At 41.2% G+C, this 20,624-nt stretch overlaps 1 protein-coding gene across 1 annotated transcript; it reads right to left on the reverse strand.

The window, feature by feature from the left end:
• Nucleotides 1-17,793: 17,793 nt before the first annotated feature.
• Nucleotides 17,794-19,677, reverse strand: golt1a (golgi transport 1A). The gene is made up of 5 exons (XM_070902306.1): nt 19,653-19,677; nt 18,875-18,966; nt 18,399-18,577; nt 17,936-17,999; nt 17,794-17,823 (listed from the first exon to the last, which is right to left on the reverse strand). Exons 1-5 carry the CDS (start codon nt 19,675-19,677, stop codon nt 17,794-17,796), a joined length of 390 nt encoding a protein of 129 aa, XP_070758407.1.
• Between the last annotated feature and the right edge of the window lie 947 nt (nt 19,678-20,624).

Consider the following 20,624-nt stretch of genomic DNA (forward strand, 5'->3'; position numbering starts at 1 on the left):
TAATTATATTTAATAATTAGATGACTGCACAGTGCACACCAATATTTTCATCTTGAAATGCCAGGCATTAATAAATCAGTGAGCCATATACTATTTAGTCCATTACCAACTCTATCATCCATGATAAATAGCTTTGGAACGGTCTCCATTTTAAGTATTTATTTATAAATGCTTGAAAGAAGAATGAATTGTTGGGATGAATTAACGTTTGGTTCTTGATCCTTTTTTAAATGGATTAGCCAACTTCAGACCCACCTGATCTGAGAGGAGATGATAGACCCATAAACTCATATGTTGCTTCCCAAATCTTCCTGTTCTGTGACAGATGGATTTCCTTTTCCTATTAAGTATCCACCTTGCCACTCTGTCTCTTTTGTATTGAGTAAGATCCTATACTAGTATCGTTTCTTCTTTTTTCAGATGTGACTTACTGACTCTGTGTGTTTTCTCAAACTGGAATATTACATTGAGCATCTCGTAGGAATGGCCCATGATCATGATCTAACACGTTAGAGGCTATTTACTGTGGTTCAGCCCATCATGGTCCCTGCCACACCATCATGTTGCTAAGCTACCTCTATATCAGTTTGCAAGTTTCGTGGACAATTTACACATGTCTACAATCAGTAAGAGTCTTTTCACTTTTGCCTTATTCAATTCAATTCAGTTTTATTTATATAGCGCCAAATCACAACAAAAGTCACCTCATGACACTTTACAAATAGAGCAGGTCTAGACTGACTCTTTATAATGTTATTACAGAGACCCAACAGTTCCCACCATGAGCAAGCAGTTTGGCGACAATGGCAAGGAAAAACTTCTTTTTAAGAAACCTCGAGCAGAACCAGACTCTAGGTGGGCGGTCATCTGCTTTGACCGGTTGGGTTGGACAGAGAGAGAGAGAGAAAGAGAGACAGAGAGAGTCAAAGATACATAGAGACACCGACATAGACAGACAGATGGACAGGCAGAGATGTAGAGCAGCACCAGTAAAAGCCATAGCAACTAAAATAATATTGGAAATATGACTACTAATAGTAGTTACAGCTGTAATAATAACTGAAATATTACTAATAATAGCAATAACAGCTTTAATATGACTAATAATAATAATTGTAGCGATGATAGTCAAGCAGGCCCATGGCAGCAGCAGCCAGGCGTACCAGGACCATGATCCACAGGAACCTGCGAAACGAGAAAGCATGAAGAAACTCCAGGGAAGCTATAAAGTTAGTAACATGCTTTGGTGGGTCATGAATGTGTAAAGATGGAGAGGGAGAGGAGGAAAGCTCAGTGGATCATGGGAAGTTCCCCAGCAGCCTAGGCTTATAGCAGCACAACCAGGGGCTGGTCCAGGCAGGCCTGAGCCTTAACTATAAGCATTATCAAGCAAAGTTTTAAGTCTATGCTTAAAATTACAATTTCCCCCAGGGGATCAATAAAGTATTTCTGATTCTGATTCTGATATGATCACTTTTCCTGGTTCCTGTCAGTAGGGTTATGGCTAGGGTGCCTCAGCATTCTGGATCAACTGGAGAGCCTTAAGGGACCCAAGGCACAGCCTGATAATAAGGAATTGCAATAATCCAGCCTAGAAGTAACAAATGCATGGACTATTTTTACTGTACTGTACTGAAGACAGGATCTTCCTGATTTTTGCAATGTTACGTAGGTGAAAAAAGGCAGTCCTTGAAGTTTGTTTTTATGAGAGTTAAAAGACCTGATCAAAGATAACTCTGAGATTCTTCACTGGAGGCCAGGGCAATGCCATCTAGAGTAACTATATCTTTCGATAATGTGTTTCGGAGGTGTTCAGGGCCAAGTACAATAACTTCTGCAATTATCTGACATTAAACTCAAATAAAATTGGGGATCATCTGCAATAAAATGTTTGAGTGTTTTCTAACAATATCGCCTAAAGGAAGCATATATAAGGTGAATCATATTGGCCCACGCACAGAACCTTGTGGAACTCCATGACTAACTTTGGCGTGCATGGAGGATTCATCGTTAACGTGTACAAACTGAGATCCATCTGATCAATACGACTTAAACCAGCTTAGTGCAATTCCTTTACTGCCAATTACATGTTCCAGTAGCACTAAGATCTAACAAAACAAGAACAGAAGCCTTTGTCTGATACAATGAGAAGGTCATTTGTAACTTTCACCAGTGCTGTCTCTGTGCTATGATGCTATGATGTCTGACACCTGACTTAAAAGTCCTCAAATAATTTATTGTTATGTAGAAAGTCACACAGCTGATTAGCAACTGCTTTCTCAAGGATCTTAGAGAGAAAGGGAGGGTTAGATATAAGATATGGGCTTTTTAAGAAGTGGTTTAATTACAGCAATTTTAAAAGACTGTGGTCCATAGCCTGTTAATAAAGACAGATTGATCATATCTAGTAAAGAAGTGCTGACTAAAGGTAAAACTTCTTTAATCAGCCTAGTTGATGGCTTAACACCATCTGACTTATTAACACCCAGTATTTCTAATATTTTATCATTTCTTGTGTGCCATTTTCTTATACTCCGACAAGAAGCCGCCGATGAACATTGTCCTTGTCCTTCAGCATAGAGACATTTTAGATCTTGAATATTTTTGTATTTTGCTGCATTTCCACGCATAGCATCCAACTGGATGACATATGAAGATTTTCTCAGTCACGTCTTTGATAATCTCTCTGATTGGGGTTTACCTGGTCTCCTGGATACTTTTCTGACCACGATCATACGTATTGTTGAGCTGAAAAATTTCCAGTTTTCACACTCATCAATTGCATACTTGGGGCCGTTCATCCCAATCATGAACCTGTGACATTTTGTGAGGTTAATGTAGAAGCCTGCCAAGTCACAAACATTTTCATTGGACATGCCTTTCCATGAAACACTCAGAGAACAAAGTCATCAGTGAATGGCCGATCCAACTTTAAGCATAAGCTGCAGTGGGTCAACTGCTAACCTAAATAGCAGAGGGGATATCCTCTGTTTAATCCTCTTGGTATTAGCTTCAGGGCCTCTGATTCTTGCTATACAGTTCTTGTAGGAGTATTTAATGAGTCCTCTAATCAGCTCATCCACTCTTCTTTGCTCCAGACCTCCCATGATCTATGCATAAGAACATTTGTGTGACAGACACTGTGGCAGACACTGTGTCAGACGTGGCCAGTGGGAATGAACACAATGTTCTGTTAAATCAACTGGTAAAAGGGTAAGCATCAGGAATTCAGCTTTTAAGAGGGTGAACTGCAGAACAACATGTGTTGTTGGCAACCCTGTCTCTTTCACATGCAGCTAATTTAGCTTGGTATGCACATTTTATAGGAAACATGATGATACATATGTATCAACATATTGCCATTCCATAATGAGGAAACATTATGCTGTAGTTCTTATTGTGATTACATGATGCATATTCCTAAATAAAGATGTATTTCATCAAATTACTACAAACCTATTGACACACAGTAAACCTCAGGCTGGTTAGTATGATCCAACAAGTTTTGACTGGTCTCTGGGTGTCCGGGCATATAATGATGCTTCCATGTACAGTATAGTTTGCTGTGTGCACTAGACCTAATGGGAACTTGGAGGCGACAAGGTACATAAACAGTGCACAGAGTGGTGGGGGTCCCAACAGCAAGGGACCAAACAGGTTAATCTGGCCTTGTCAAAGTCAGCGCTCACATGAAACATGAGACGGGACACATGATCCAGGCAGATATAACATTTCCTCCAAGACATATTTGACAAAGTAACAGCCCAAGGAAAATATGTGGGAGACAATGTTGGCTACCGTCATTAGTGATGGCCCTCGGAGCTCAATACTTGCTCCACTACCACATACCTTCTAATTTGAATTCAGGTAGGTGATGAGCGACATTAAGAGCTTGATGTATGCAGGTTTATTTCTTTAATCATTTATTTATTTACCTGCTAACCTGTCGACTGGCTTCCTGCCATGACCCTTCGTAATGAGTAAATGAATGAATGAATGATGTTAAAGAAGTCATAATCTTGTTAAGCGCCAGTTTGTAAACATAGAGTCAGTAATCTTGTCATCCTCCTGCATCTGATATACAATGGAAACTTTCAAGTGCAGCGGTTGTGTGAGACGTCATGCTTTGCATATAAACTACAATCTTGCAATCAGCAGATGGAGGAGAGAGAGAGCACGATATCTTGGTAAAAGCGTTATCTGAGCCTGTGATAGAGGTGGGAGAACAAACATACATACAGGACATGAGAGGAGGTGAATATGAAACCTGTTCTATCATCTGTAGCTACAGCAGTAATAGTAGTAACTTGTCATTCCAGGTACTCGGGGATCAGAGCTGACCATCAATGTGGGGAAGAATGCTTCTGTAACATTAGCATGCTCCAGCAATGAGGACTTCATGTGTTACTGCCCCTCTCACTCTCAGAATTGCAACAAGTGTAGAGATGTGATAAAACTGACCCGGGCTGTTCAAATCTATGAAAGCTATCCAGAGAAATATATTAAGTTGTCTGGACTCGAGCACAGTGAGTCAGGACTGTATGTGTGCTACAATTCATTAAGCGGAAGATTTGGAAAAAAGTACAAGTTAAATGTGTTTGAAGGTAAGTCCTGTATCACTATGTTAGATGGGTTGTTTTTTTTTAGCTTTGAGGCTTTTGACAGTCTGATACATGCAAGCTCATATTTCTGAGAGATTACTTTGTAACATGAACAGCATAACTCTACTGTCAACTTGATTATCATCAAAACAGAGGATTACATTCAAACTGTTGCTTTGTGCTCAGGGTCCGCTAATAGTTTTTCTTCTGATTTTGTCAGATCGAGATCCAACTGTGGTGATTGGGACTGTGGGACAATCCATAGTCATATCATGTTGCATTGAACTGGACATCATGGCCGCCTCGGAGAAACACTGGTGCCGCTTGGCCAACACAGATATTTGTGAGCCAGACACGATTATGGGTCCTGAAAGTGAAACCAGAGGGCACTTCAAGATCCTGGACAGTCAGAGCTCATTCTCCCTGGAGAAGCATCAGCTGACATACAACGACACAGGATTCTACAGATTCACACAGATTTTTCAAAATCAGACAACGGTCTACGTAGTGGAACTCCAGGTTAAAGACAAACCCAGTATTTTGCAGATCAGGCCTGTTTCGGTCCAGCAAAAGCCAGATGAGCACTTTGAGATCATGTGCCAGTACTCCAAGGAGTTGCAAGAATTTTCAAAATCTTGGTTATGTGACAATTCAGAGTGTCCTGAGACAGTGAAGAGTGTAGATGATAGGTTCCAGTTTGCCCTACTATTAACTATTGACCACGTGGCTTGCTCAAATATTAGATCTTTCAAGTGTGTAGCAAAGACATTAGGGAGCTCTGTACATTCCAGTGTTTACAGGAAACCTTTGATCCAAAATTCTGTTGTAGATGTGAATGTATCTTTTGTGAAGAACAGGAAAGTGCAGGTACAGACTTACAGTCTGCTTAATCTCATTTGTTTTAAACCTGGCACTTATAATTCGGAACATGATTTGAGTTTGACCAGACTGGATTCAAGGCACATTGACTATTATCATTACAAACAGCCTTACTGGTGCAGAGTGAGTCACTCTCAGTGTTGGCATGTGAAAGACAATGTAAAAAAGACAAAAAGCTCACTCATTTTACAAATATGTGTGACACCAAATGATGATGGAACAACATATCGCTGCTCATCCAGCTGGTGGAATACAGATGTTGAAATTGTTGTCATCGGTATGTACAATATTTGCTTGCATATTTTCATATTTTACGTTTATTTTTTTTAAAAGAAGATCTGATATTTTTGTTACATTGTTATAAAGAAAGCGATGGATGACACTGTCTTAGTCAAAGTAAACATAAAAAGTCACAAACTGTGACAAAATGATATGAACTGTTAATAAAAACAATATAAATAAATAAACATAATTGATATTTTTACACTTGAACATGAAATGTATATATATACAGTGCTTAACAAATTTATTAGACCACCTGTCATAATAATGAGAAAACACAGATATTTTAGAAATCTGTCAAAAACTTGTTTCAAACTAAAAATTTTGTTGTTATTTATTAGGCAAATAACAAACTGTAACAACTAAATAGTCCTTATTCACATATATTAACCAAAAATCTTAATATTTTGTACGACCTCCTTTGGCCCTGATAACAGCTTGCATTCTTGCAACCACAAAAAATTTCTGTTCAGGAATGCAAGTAAATAACTGTAATTTGGCATCTCAATCAAAAAATAATAATGTGCTTTACTATTTTTTTCAGCTTTTTTGTAAAACAGTAAATTTGAGAATTCATGGATAACAACAATAATTATATTTTAGCATTAAAGATATCATTTTGATTAAAGAGCTTGGCTTGCACATACTGGTGGATTAACCATTACAGAAACATAAAATATTTTGGTAATCAGCAATACTGTTAATTTAGGGCAGCAGTGGCAAACACCTTACACTGGGTGGTGGTCTAATAAATTTGTTAAGCACTGTATATATAATTGATAATATAGTATATCAAAAGTCATGATAACAGTGAAAAACAAAAGCGCTGGTCATTAGTTCGAGCACCTAATGTTCCTGAGTCGTGTGGATGATGAATATCAACTCTCAGAGGCTAAGTTGGAAGTAGTGTGTTGTTTTCGACTCACTAGGTTAATCAAAACCTCATAGGAAGGAGGTATGTGTGTACTGGGTGTAGTGTGTCTGACTTGGAGGCAACCTCCATCTTTCTCTAACCTTAACACAGTACAAGATGACTCACCTTATCCAAACACGATGATAGGATCATATGACTTGTTTTTGAAACGCTCATATGGATTGTTTTGGAAGGCCAACCTGTTTTGACATTTAGATATGAGGACTGGTTGATTCCAAAGGTCATAGTGATAAAACTCCTACAGCATATTTTTGACTTTCGAATTGAACTGAATTGAATTAACTTTGCTGCTACATAAGCCAATATCAACCCTGTCACCATGGATAATCCTGCACAACCCCCCCACGTACCTAATTTATGTTTTCCTTTTTTACCTTCAATGCCAATGTTTGTAAATTCTATATTTCACATGACATGAAACTGGTTATCATTGCCATAATGCAGGGGGGGCCGAGTGGCTGGAAACGTACCCACTGCCTCATCTTCCTTTGCTAACCAACTGAAGAATCTCCATTACAACATTATGCATTGTATGTACAGTGACATCATATTTTGCTTTCCATCTTACAGCACCTCCTCCTCCTCCTCCTCCTCCTCAACCAGTCACTCCAGCTGTGAGGCTCATAACAACAAGGTACTTTATATCAAGATTGCATTACTTGTTATTTAATAATTTGGTTATTAAATATACAGTGGGGTCCAAAGGTCTGAGGTCACATTGAAAATCCAAAATATTTTCATGTAAACCTGGAAATGATCACAAAGTTTGAGGATTCTGTAACATTTAAAAACACAAGAAGTTATGACATGTAAAATGAAGAAGAAATATTTAGGATTCTGCACCATTTCTAGGTCAGCAATGAAATTTAAGCAAAATTGTGGCATTGACCAACTTAACTCCTTCGTACAAAAGGTCGGATTTCTTTGAGTTGTATCCCTTCCATTGAATCATGCGTTTGATGTGATTTGATCTACTCATCAGAGGCTCATTCAATGAACTCAGCTTGCAGCCAGTGTTCACCTGTTACAAATATGGCTGTTTCTCAAGTTTCCAGGAGATCACTGCTAGTAAGTAGCATTGCGATAGTGGGAAACATGGCATCCGAACAAAGTGAAAGTGCCAGAAGTCAAATTGTTATTCTGAGCCAAGAGGGGCTTTCTCAGCGTCAAATCATGGCTAGACTAAAGATTTCCAAGTAGGCAGTGCATTGAACTCTAAAACATATTGCAGAAACGGGATCAGTTGTATGATTAGGGAGACCAAAAGCGACCTCACTATCAGAAGATCAATACTTACAAGAGGTAGAAAAGCAACTTCATCACAGCTACAGAATGTGCTAAATAAAGAACGCAAGATTCCAATCAGCAAAAGTACTGTCAAAAGAAGGCTGTCTTGTAGTGGTCTTTCTAAACTACTTCTCAGAAGGGGAAACAAGGCCAAACACTTGGGGTGGGCTAAGAAATACCAGCATTTTACTGTGGATGACGAAAGTCCTATTTACTGATGAATCCAAGTTTGAGATGTATGACAGTAACAGAGGGGTGTATGTAAGGAGACGAACAGGAGAGAGAATGATACCGCAGTGGATCAAACTAGCAGTGAAAGATGGCGGTGGGAATATTCAAGTCTGGGGGGGTTTTGCCTACTCTGGAGTTGGACACCTGCACCGAATGGACTACACCCTGACCAAGGAGAAGCACCACTCCATTCTTCAGAGACATGCTGTACCCTCTGGTTTGCATCTTTGTGGAGAAGCATTCATACTACAGCAGGATAAGGACCCCAAACACACCTCAAAGCTTTGCAAGAACTTCTTGAAGACAAAAGAGTCGTGACATGGATTTCACCTGACCTCAACCCAGTTGAACTATTTATAGGGGCACTTGAAGACTCAGACAGCCAAACATTCTGTGACATCACACGAAGCCCTTTGGAACATTGTCAAATCATGCTGGGATAACATGGGTCATCAGGTTTGGCACAAACTTGTGGAGTCCATGCCAGCTGGAGTGCATGCTGTCATTAAAGCAAAAGGGGGGCATACCAATACCAACAATTACCAAGATTTTCTGAAGTCCCTGAAAGATTTAACTCAAATTGTTAAGCTGATATTATCGTTTGCAATGAAAAAAAATAGTATTACATTTGAAACAAATGCCAAATAGAAGTATCTTGACTAGTGGTCTCAGACTTTTGGACCCCACCATATATATACAGTGGTGGCCAAAATTATTAGAACACTTGGCATATTTAAGAGGTGTCAGTTGTTTTCGTTGAATTGGCCATTAAAATACCCATAAAACGAATTAAATATCTACAATGTCATCATTATGCTCTATAAACCATAGAACAGAGCCATCATAAGGAGATTTAGGTCATTTTCCTTACAAAAAACAAGCTAGGCCTATTTCACTGTCAATGTCACACAATCATGTTCCTTCACAGAAGAAGCCAAATTACTTGTGTAATCATTGTCAGGTGTGATCGTGGTGAAATTGATGGTGATGCAAGAGTCTTAAGATTCTTTTGAATGTACAAGGCCTATCCTGCTCATTAAGTGATTGGTAACATCAGGGGTTTGTCACTGAGGCCACACCACCAATTGGTATAAATTCAAAGCCTCTAGAAGTAGTCTTGAAGCACATGTTGCTCTTTGAACATGGCTAAGGTGAAGAAGGAGCTAACGAGTGAGCAACGGGTTCAAATAAAGGCCCTTTTTGATGCTGGCTGGAGTTACCGCCGCATAGCCAAGGACTTGAGATGCAGTCCAAGCACTGTAAAGTACACTTTAGACTGCCATGATGCCACCAATTCACACCAGAACCGAAAGGGGAGAGGTAGAAAAAAGAAACTTTCAGACAGAAAGTGAAGCATCTCAAAATTCTCAGTCTTAAGGACCGAAGAAAGACCTCACGAGAACTGCGTGACGAGATCAACACCACAATGACTAATGGTGCAACAGTGTCTTCAAGAACTGTGCGTCGGAAACTGGGAGAAGAAGGACTTGTTGGCAGAATAGCAGCAAAGACACCATTACTGAAAGAGAAAAATAGACTGAAATGCCTGAAATTTGCAAAAGAACAAGAAATGGACAAAGGAAGATTGGTATAAAGTGTTGTAGACAGATGAGTCCAAGTTTGAACAATTTGGCAACAAGTGAAGAGTGTATGTTCGACGGAGGGAGGGGTAGAGATATAAAAATGAGTGTCTCTTGCCAACAGTTAAATACAGAGGGGGTAGTATTATGGTGTGGGGTGCCATTTCAGCCTCGGTCTGTTGGAGTGTATTGTTTTGCCTTGTTTTGTTTGTGAACAGTGTTTTTTGTTTTGGTTTACGGAGCTCTTTCACCAGAGAAGAGCTCATGAACATCAGGGGAACAACTCCAGTGGATTTGTTTCCTGACTTTCTTGCACCCTCAGCTGTTTTGTGGAACATTCTGGTCAAAGGTGCTCTCACCTTTGCAGCTCTACGTCGACGTAGAGGGAAACGTGCCGGTGCGCTCGTGCGTCTTCGCTGGCGAGGACAACGCACACCGCTACCCGGAATATTTCTCTCAAACGTGCGCTCACTGGGAAATAAGATGGACGAACTCCAGCTACTGATAAGGAGAAACAAGGACTTTTATTCATCTGCTGTTTTGTGCTTCATGGAGACATGGCTGGGTGAAAGAACTCCCGACGCGACGCTGCAGCTGGACGGATTCCAGCTACTCCGAGCGGACTGTGACGCACACCTCTCCGGCAAAACAAAGGGTGTAGGTATTTGTTTCTACATCAACAATAGCTGGTGTAACGACATGACAGTGATCCGACGGCATTGCTCTCTTCCCTGGAAACCTTTTTCATTAACTGCATACCCGACTACTCCCCCCCCGAGAGTTCGCTTCATTCATTCTGGTCGGTGTTTACATTCCACTCGCACTCGCCGACCAGATACTGGAAACAGAGCAGACAAACCCGGACTCCTTATTTATTGTCCTCGGTGACTTTAACAAAGGTAACCTCAGTCATGAATTCCCCAAATACAAACAGTTTATTAAATGCCCCACCAGGGAGGGGAACACTCTGGATCACTGTTACACCACAGTCAGTAATGCTTTTCACGCCGTCACCCACGCTGCAATGGGACACTCTGACCACGACATGGTCCACCTGATTCCTGCATACAGGCAGAAATTAAAACTTTCTAAGCCTGTTGTGAGAACATCAAAGCAGTGGACCAATGACGCTGCAGAGGACCTGAAGGCGTGTTTGGACTGCACTGACTGGGATGTTTTCAGGACTGCTACCAACAGTATGAATGAGTACACAGAGGCTATGACGTCATATATCAGCTTCTGTGAGGACTGCTGCGTACCATCTCGCTCCAGGGTGAGTTATAACAATAACAAACCTTGGTTCACAGCAAGACTGCGACAGTTGAGGTTGGAAAAGGAAGAGGCGTTTAAGAGTGGTAACAGAGCAGAGTTTAAGGAGGCCAAGTACAGGTTTAGCAAGGCGGTGAGGGAAGCTAAACGACTGTACTCTCAGAGACTACAAAATCAGTTCTCCTCCAACGACTCTGCTTCTGTGTGGAGGGGGCAGATCACCAACTACAAGCCAAGAGCCCCCAACTCTGCTAACGACCGACGCCTCGCCAACAGCCTCAACAACTTCTACTATCGCTTTGAAAGACAGTGGGTCCGAATGACAGTCCGAACACCATCCCCCCAACTCTTACCACCACAGCTGCCCCCCACAGTCATCGACACCTCTGTCTGTCCTTGAAAGAGATGTGAACAGGCTCTTCAAGAGACAAAAACCCCGGAAAGCTGCTGGACCAGACTCCATCTCTCCATCCTGCCTGAAGCGCTGCGCCGATCAGCTGTCTCCAGTGTTCACAGAGATTGGAGACATGCCACGTGCCAGCCTGCTTCAAGGCCTCCACCATAATCCCCGTCCCCAAAAAAACAGGGCCCACAGGATTAAATGACTACAGACCCGTCGCCCTGACCTCTGTGGTCATGAAATCATTTGAACGCCTGGTCTTGTCCCACCTCAAACCCATCACTGACTCTCTGCTGGACCCCCTGCAGTTCGCCTACAGAGCCAACAGGTCTGTAGACGACGCCGTCAATTTGGCCCTACACTTCATCTTCCAGCATCTGGACTCCGCGGGATCCTACGCCAGGATCCTGTTCGTGGACTTCAGCTCTGCCTTCAACACGATCGTCCCGGCTCTTCTTCAGGACAAGCTCTCCCAGCTGAACGTGCCTGACCCCACCTGCAGGTGGATCACAGATTTCCTGTCTGACAGGAAGCAGCACGTGAAGCTGGGGAAACACGTCTCAGACTCGCGGACGATCAGCACTGGCTCCCCTCAAGGCTGTGTTCTTTCTCCTCTACTCTTCTCCCTGTACACCAACAGCTGCACCTCCAGTCACCAGTCCGTCAAGCTCCTGAAGTTCGCGGACGACACCACCCTCATCGGACTCATCTCTGGTGAGGATGAGTCTGCCTACAGGTGGGAGATTGACCATCTGGTGACCTGGTGCAACAGCAACAACCTGGAGCTTAACGCTTCAAAGACAGTGGAGATGGTTGTAGATTTGAGGATAAGTGCAGCCCCACCCACCCCAATCAACCTATGTGACTCTCCAGTGGACACTGTGGAGTCCTTCCGTTTCCTGGGCTCCATCATCAGCCAGGACCTCTGGTGGGAGCTGAACATCCTCCAGGACCCTGAGGAGAGCAGGGAAGATTGCTGCCGACCCCTCCCACCCCGAACACTATCTGTTTGATCCCCTCCCCTCTGGCAGGAGGCTGCAGTCCATCGGGACAGTTTCTTCCCCTCTGCAGTCAACCTGACGAACACGGCCAAAGTCTTGCACTGACCCCCCCAACATAAACACAAGTTATACGTTACATTACATTACATTAACACACACACCCCCAACTGGACACTTTATCTGCACACTTTATTTTGGTCACTGCACTGTTTGCTATTTATCTTATTCTTTTACCTTTATATTTTTACATGCTTGTTGTCTGTCAGATTATATGTTATATGTTAAAAAGAAATGTAGCACCATCAGACCACGGCAAATTCCTTGTAATGTATGTTACTTGGCAATAAACAGTTTCTGATTCTGATCATGGATAAGAAAGTATACCACAACATTCTGGAGAGGCACGGAGTACCATCTGGGAGTCGTCTTATTGGGCCTGGATTTATTTTCCAAGAGGACAATGACCCTAAACATTCTTCTAAATATTGCCGGAACTACCTGGGACAGAAAGAATCTGCTGGAACATTGAAAATGATGGACTGGACCCCTCAATGTCCGGACCTCAACCCCATCGAGCAAATCTGGAACGAGTTGGAAAATAAACTCGACAGATCTATTGTACATTCAAAGGAAAGCCTTTGGCTTGAGTTGCAGAAGGCATGGGATAACATTAGTGTTGAAGTTCTCAGGAAATATATTGACACTATGCCAGAGAGATGTGCTGCTGTAATTGCTGCAAAAGGTGGACATACCAAATATTAAAGTTAAAAGTGGATAAAAACAGTAGGACTCACTTCATCTGACATTTGTTGTGCTCAGAGCAACCATCTGCATTTTTCTTTCTATAATGTATATATCCTGGTATTAGGACATTCATTTAAGTCAGTGTAACTTCCTGACAGTAAATATTCTTGTCTTCTAGTCCCACCAGTGGCATAGAACACAGTGTAGGCATCATGATATCAGTGACCAGCATAACCCTTGTCATCATCATTTTGTGTGCTTCTGTCATCAGATGCCAGGGTAAGTACCAGCTAATACATTTATAGAAACTTAATTTTTTTTTTGAATGAATAAAAGGCCAAGTGAGATTGTTACTGTATGACAGATTTCAATATATCATCTATCATTATACTTAATACAATTTGATATATAACAGGGCAAGTCACATTTCATGTGAAAAATGTGCATATCTGACTTACTTGCAAATGATGTATCATGAATGCTCTCTGAATGCTGTCTGGGTAAAGCTGATCTTTGTTTGAGAAACCTTGTGAGCCCTGCATTGTACACCTCATTTCTGTCACCTCTTACAGTTCAGTATTTCTACAAACATAACACATTTTATAATAGCATAACACATAACACAAATAATGTTATTTTTACATCATATCATCTGCATTTAAAGATCAAGCTACTGTGGTTTTCTGGTGCTGATGTTTAATTGCACACTCACATACATTTTTGAATGCAACAATCGTTACAGGATTATAATAATAACAAATACAACCTTTTGATCAGAAACAGTAGAATATCATGTGTGAAGCTGCATCAGTTGTAATGATCAACAACGAACACTGTGGCTAATGTTAACTTCATCATAAGTAGTGATGTGCCTATCCTACAAATGAAAGGTCAACTCCTCATCCATATTTACAGGGTCGCTCCACCCAAATTACCAAAAACAACACTCACTTGTATCTCACCATACAGATAGATTTCTGCAACATGTCTTTCCAGAAACACTGTCCTTGTTACTATGGATAATCCACAGTGTTGTCATTGGAACGAGAGCATATACCCAGAGTAACAGGAACATCTGTGGAGAGATATTGCTCTTGAATATTTCAAATGTCATTTTTCAAAGTTGTGATCACCAAATTCACCTCCTTTGTATTTGAAAGGACGCAGATATATAACAAACTAAACATAATTGGGTAGACCGCTAGAGTTTTTGGAGAAATCAAAGCAAAAGTGCAGCTTTCTCAGCAAACAGAGAGTTGTTCTGCCTGTTCAGAGTGCTCACTCACCGATGTCACAGAGTGGCCAACACTGATGAGAAACATCTGTGAGCTCCTGTATTGTAATTACTTTTTTGGCAGAGAGCCAAACATGGTAAGTTTTCTTTACCTTGTACGTAACCATATATGTATATAAGAGCTAACTACAGTTTTATGTTTTAGGTCGAAGACTCAGAGAAAGGTGTTGTGTGTTGTTTGCAAGGAGAACTCCATTGTCAGAAGTTGACGTCCATGCAAATATGTACGCTAACTCAGTCGCCCACTATTACAGTCATCATCGTCATCAGGTGCCCCCACCTTATAAACAGGGTGAAGGTATGAATGATTTCTCTTATCTGACCACGATGTAGCAAATGCTGTGATGAACCCCAGGTGGCTTTAGTGTCAACATTGGCAGGAAGACAGTTGTATGGATATATCTACCAATGTCAGCCTTAAGCTCTTAATGCTGAGCTCTCTGGAACATCATTTGTCTGTTTCTTCAGAGTCTAAGAGACTAATTTCAAACTGCAGACAGATTGACAATGTGGTTGTAACACAGTTTATCTTTACAGGGGATGACAAGGAGAGCCCAAATAGTTCGGATGATGATGTGAGTCATACTCATGAATGATGGAATACATTATTTTCACTTACTTTGCCATCTTCTTTCTCTTACTAATATACACAAAGCAACATAAATGTAAGCACTTGAAGTTTATTTTCTATAGAGTGACACTGTATAGTGACTCTTTTTTGTCAGTACAGTATTTTCTTATATTTATTATCCTGATTATCTGGACCACTTGAGGTTGAGGTGAAAGTGAAATCACAGCAGGGCCTTCCACCAACCTGTCAGATCATCTGACTGCTTATAACTCTTGACTGACTGGATTGGATTGGTTGAGTTTTTGCAATGTTGCTGTGTTCCAAGACCACAGCAATTACTATGATTAGTATAATGTTACCGTAACAGATCAAACTAAATTCCACTGCTGTCATTATCAAGTTGCCGGTGAGCTTTCTCCTCACATGTCTGCTTCCTATTGGCTTGCTTTGAGCTGCAATGTAAAAGTTGTAAAAAATCATTAAACATTAAAAATGGGGCTGAATGTGCCTCAAAGTACCAATTCTGTTAGTCGCTGGCTTAGAGAAGACCACAGTCCTCAGATCAGAACACACATTCATTATAACAGCTTGTCATAGTAACTTGGCAGTTGCATTCATTGTGTGTGTTATTCCTGCTCAGTAATTCCTGTTATTGCTGCTTTTCACTCTGTTCCCCAGTTTGAGGAGTTGCCTGTTCACCCAAAGACGTCCCCTAGCACCATGCCAGAGGACACAGTTTACGTCAGAGTTAAACCTGGAGGAGCAGCTCAGTCTCCGAATGATTGTCTGAAGGCTTTGCTAAGGGACAGAGAACAGTTTGGCCAAGACATGTCAGCTTTGGGTAGAAAAGCGGAGGTGGGATACATGAGCAAAACAAATACAGACAAAGTGGAGACAAAACAGTGTGAGGATGCTGCTCGTAGTAGCTCAGGGCGCAGTAACAACAAAGAGGAAGATGATGAGGAAGAAGTCACCTACACTCATGTGATTATCAAACCTAAACAGACTTAAGTAGCTGCAACTGTGGAACATTGGATATCAGTGCAGAAGGCAACAACAACATGAAGATGATGAAGAGTTGAGATTTCAAGCCCTCTGAACAGGAAGAACAGGTCTGGCTCTGTACAGTCCACTTGAGGGAACATCTTTGCAGCACTTGAAAGTTAGACAGAGCTTCAGACTCTGACATACATCAGTTCATGTTTGACAGCTAAGCAGTCTTATTTGCTAACATTAGCAGAATAAAGTTATTTTTTAATTTAGCTATCTTGAAAAGCTTAAACATCTTGTAAAATATCAACACAGGCGGAAACATGTTTTTGTGCCAGGAAAATGCTTTTAGCAAGAGTATAGTTTTCATTTTTAGTTAGAGTTGGGAGAGCAAAGATTATAATTCATCTGCTTATTTTTATTTCAGTCCTCCATCCTCTTAATATTCATTTCTTCCTGTCAAACTCGCTGCTTCGCTAAAAGACTGTTTCCGCCCAGTTTTGAACCAGGGACCTTTCAAAATCATGGGCACAGGTTTGTCAACGGAGAGTACAGACAGCTCTTTTTTTTTTCTCAGCTGACCCCAGACGGCCTCTGCACCTGTCTCCTGATGTCAGCTTGTTTAAGAAAGGCTGATCAGAGGGCTCTACATACAAAGTTTTTGTACGCTTATTCATCTTACCTGATCTTTTTATGTATTACCTGTCATTTTTTTCTATCCTTTTGTAATTCAGTCATTGTTATTGTCTACTTGGTATATATCATTCTAAGGCAGTGAAAGTGTTTCACAAATAAACACGCCGTCACTTCACGAACCTTGAGCTGTTGTTTATTGTGGACCTGCTTGAGTGTAAAGGAACTTTGTAAAAAGCCATGAATATTATTGTTAGAAATAATACTTATACTATTACTACAGCAATCTTATAACATTTACTTTTTTGTAGCCTTGCATTTCCATTATTATTATAATTATAGCTGCTATTTCTACTGCTAGTGCTGCCATACATGTCTGCTTGTCTGCCTGTCTGTCTGTCAGTCTGTCTGTCTGTGTCTCTACGTCTATCTCTCTCTGTCTATCTGTCTCTCCCTCTCTCTCTTTCTCCCTCCCTCTCTATGTCTCTCTCTCTCAAACCCAACCGGTCAAAGCAGATGACCGTCCACCTAGAGTCTGGTTCTGCTTGAGGTTTCTGCCTCTTAAAAGGAAGTTTTTCCTTGCCACTGTCGCCAAAGTGCTTGCTCATGGTGGGAACTGTTGGGTCTCTGTAATAACATTATAAAGAGTCGGTCTAGACCTGCTCTATTTGTAAAGTGTCATGAAATGACTTTTGTTGTGATTTGGCGCTATATAAATAAAATTGAATTGAATTGAATAATTTTTCTTAATTTAACAAAACAACAAGATATTAAGATGAATAAAAAAAGTTTGTGAAATTATTGTAAAATTACATGGAAAACAATATTCTTTTACATTCTGTAAAGTTTTAAGTTAGGGTAGCTTTTAAGAAGCTTATTGTTTGACTGCTTGGTTATTAATTGTAACCTTACATGGTACAAAATACAGTACAAAAAAAGAAAGAAGTAAAAAATAAATTATTCTCACTGGTCATCAGCAGAATAAACGACAACAGTTAATTTATCAGCAGCAGTACTCCTCAGTTCTCCCATTATCTGATGAACACAGTCAGTCAAAGGGCATCTTTGCATTTTTTCACTGCTGCATGTTCTTCTGCTCAGACCATGGAGGAGCTGCTGGACAAAAACTAAAAGAAGAACAAGAGATTTCAATAAAGGCAACAACCTGACCCTGTAGGCACAACCCTGAGGTAATTCAAATGTCATGTTTGAATCTACTGAGCCAAGAACAGAACATACTGCTTTGAGGAAAGGGATATTCACAGCTGACAGCACAAATCCCAAGGCCATGGGGAAGAAGGACCTATAGAGGGAAACAAGACAGTGTGATGGGAAAACCGCTTTGCATCATGGCCTGGTCTGGAAAAGGGCCATCATTTGCAGCATGAGACAGATGACTGACATTACCAGTTTCAACAACCTATCACCTATTGTCATTGTACTCATTTCGCTGCATATGGCAGTTATAATAGAGATTTAATATTCAGATCATGGTGTTCTCAAATCAAACCTCCACAATTAACTGTAAAAGCCACCATCTTTGCGTTCACAGCATCATCCAACAAAAAGAAAAATGAAATCAATACATTAAATTGAGGTAGACTAAGCATAAACTGGAGAAACCAAAATGTTAACTTGATCAGTTGTGCACAATATAGTTATCATTATCATCATTTCTCAGAAACACCCTAACTGGACTTACCTGAATAAAAGCACAAAGCCGTAACTCTCCACCAGCATTCCAATGATTGGCCAACGGCACAACACCAGAGACACGCCCCCCAGGAAGAAGAAAGAACCTCGAAATTTGTGTTTTTGGAAGAAGAACTGGGTGGTCCTCCTGAAGCCGATGATGAACATCAAACCAGTCAGAAACAGGATCTACAAAGAAGACAGTCAAACAAAAATGAGGAAATGCGTTCTCACACTTTGAATAACGTTATATTTTGCCATTTTGTCAAACATATCTTTTAACTAAACTGTTCATACTTAATCCAAAGGCCTTGAGTGCCTAATTGTACAAAACTCCTATTGCATTTTGTTTGTTGACTGGCAGGTGTTGCTGATGTATTTGTGACCACTGGCAAAGGACTCAAATGCACGACTCAGAGACAGGAGTTTGAAATCCCAAAACAACAGTCTTTGGTGAAAAGGTTTGTGGCATGAAAGTTTACTCACGTTCCCAAAGGCCAGCAAGACAGAGTCAAAGTACAGCAGCACACCAAAGAGCAGGAAAAATAAACCGAATCCCATCAGACCAACACCAATCTCTGGAGGATACACAGGAAAGAAAGTTACAGCAACCACTTTCTTCTTCTTCTCTTTCACTATACTGAGGCATATTGGACTCAATGAAGGAGTGTATGATGCTGTGATGCCTGATGTAATATAGCTCTGACATGTAATCTTTGGAGGCTTGCCATTGGCTGATTCTGTACTCGAGGGCAGGGCATTGTGGGTAGACATAGTTGTAGTCCTTATTTCACTACAGTCACTGCAGTCAGCACTGAAGAGTCATGCTAAAAGTCACTTTCAGCTCCTTTCCACAGAGCTCCTTGGACTGCAGTTGTTTTGACTCATCAGGCAAAGATCAGTTTCAACAACCTATCACCTATTGTCATTGTACTAATATTCAGATCATGGTGTTCCCAAATCAAACCTCCACAATTCTTAAACATACCAGCAGTGCTCATTCATTCAACACAGTTCCTCAAAGTGACTCTGTGGCACTCATAGATAAGAGCCTGACCTGGTTAAAGTGAAAGTGAATTTACCTCAGCGATGAACTCAAATATTACACGCTCTTATTATCGTGTAGTCTTTTACCTGGAGATGCAATGCTTCCAAGAGCACATCTTTGTATCGTGAAATCAGGCCACAGCTGTGTGCTCCTTGACTACAGCGATTACAGCTTCAGCCTAACATTTCAGAAGAGAGCAGCTGTGGGAACACTTACTCTGGAACTCTGTGATGGCCACCATGGTAGTCCCTTCCCTCCTGTCTTTCACGCTGGCTGTGTTTCTCTGTGACTGTCAGGAGCAAATTGGTCCTTTCCTTTTCTCAACTGTGACCTTTGTGCTGTGATGTTGTCAGTGTGTGCGGTGAACATTAACCAGAGCAGGCGCACTCTGATTCTAAGGTTAAAGAATTAACTCCCTGAATGATGTTATCAGCCGTCATTCAAAGACACTGAATCCGTCTGGTACGCTGCTGCCTCCACCAAGGACAGACGCAGACTGCAGCGTATCATCCGCTCTGCAGAGAGGGTGATCGGCTGCAACCTCCCATCTCTTCAGGACCTGTACTCCTCCAGGACCCTGAGGAGAGCAGGGAAGATCGCTGCCGACCCCTCCCACCCCGGACACCATCTGTTCGACCCCCTCCCCTCTGGCAGGAGGCTGCGGTCCATCAGGACCAAAACCTCCCGCCACAAAAACAGTTTCTTCCCCTCTGCAGTCAACCTGACAAACTCTCACTGACCCCCCCCCAGAACACAAACACAAGCTATACGTTATATTAACGTACATCACCCCTGTCCCCACTGCGTTACATTAACGCACCCACCCCCTACTGGACACTTTATCTGGACACTTTACTTTATTCTGGTCACTGCACTGTTGTTATTTATCTTATCTTATTTTTTTTTTATTTTTATTTTTATTCTTATTCTTATTTTAGCTTTTATATTCTACTTATTTGTTATCAAAACAATAGCACCTTCAGACCACAGCAAATTCCTTGTAATGTATGTTACTTGGCAATAAACAGTTTCTGATTCTGATTCTGATTCTGATTCTGAATCTCTTATCTGGCATTTGGGCTCCTGAGCACCTCAGACTGCTGGGTTTTACGTAGTTTAGTTCCACACGTCAGCACAATATTTTCAGTCGGGACACTTCCTACTTTTCCTTCACTACATTTTCAGAAG

The sequence above is a fragment of the Enoplosus armatus genome, chromosome 3 (genome assembly GCF_043641665.1).
Source record: "Enoplosus armatus isolate fEnoArm2 chromosome 3, fEnoArm2.hap1, whole genome shotgun sequence".
NCBI classification, from domain to species: Eukaryota; Metazoa; Chordata; class Actinopteri; order Centrarchiformes; family Enoplosidae; genus Enoplosus; species Enoplosus armatus.

Excerpts from the sequence above, each read along its gene's own strand:
- golt1a (XM_070902306.1), bottom strand. The coding sequence starts at position 19,677 with ATGGTGGCCATCACAGAGTTCCAGA. Across the intron at positions 18,967-19,652 it reads GGCCATCACAGAGTTCCAGA|AGATTGGTGTTGGTCTGATG; the intron begins GTAAGTGTTCCC and ends TGTATCCTCCAG. Across the intron at positions 18,000-18,398 it reads GGCTTTGTGCTTTTATTCAG|GTCCTTCTTCCCCATGGCCT; the intron begins GTAAGTCCAGTT and ends TTCCCTCTATAG.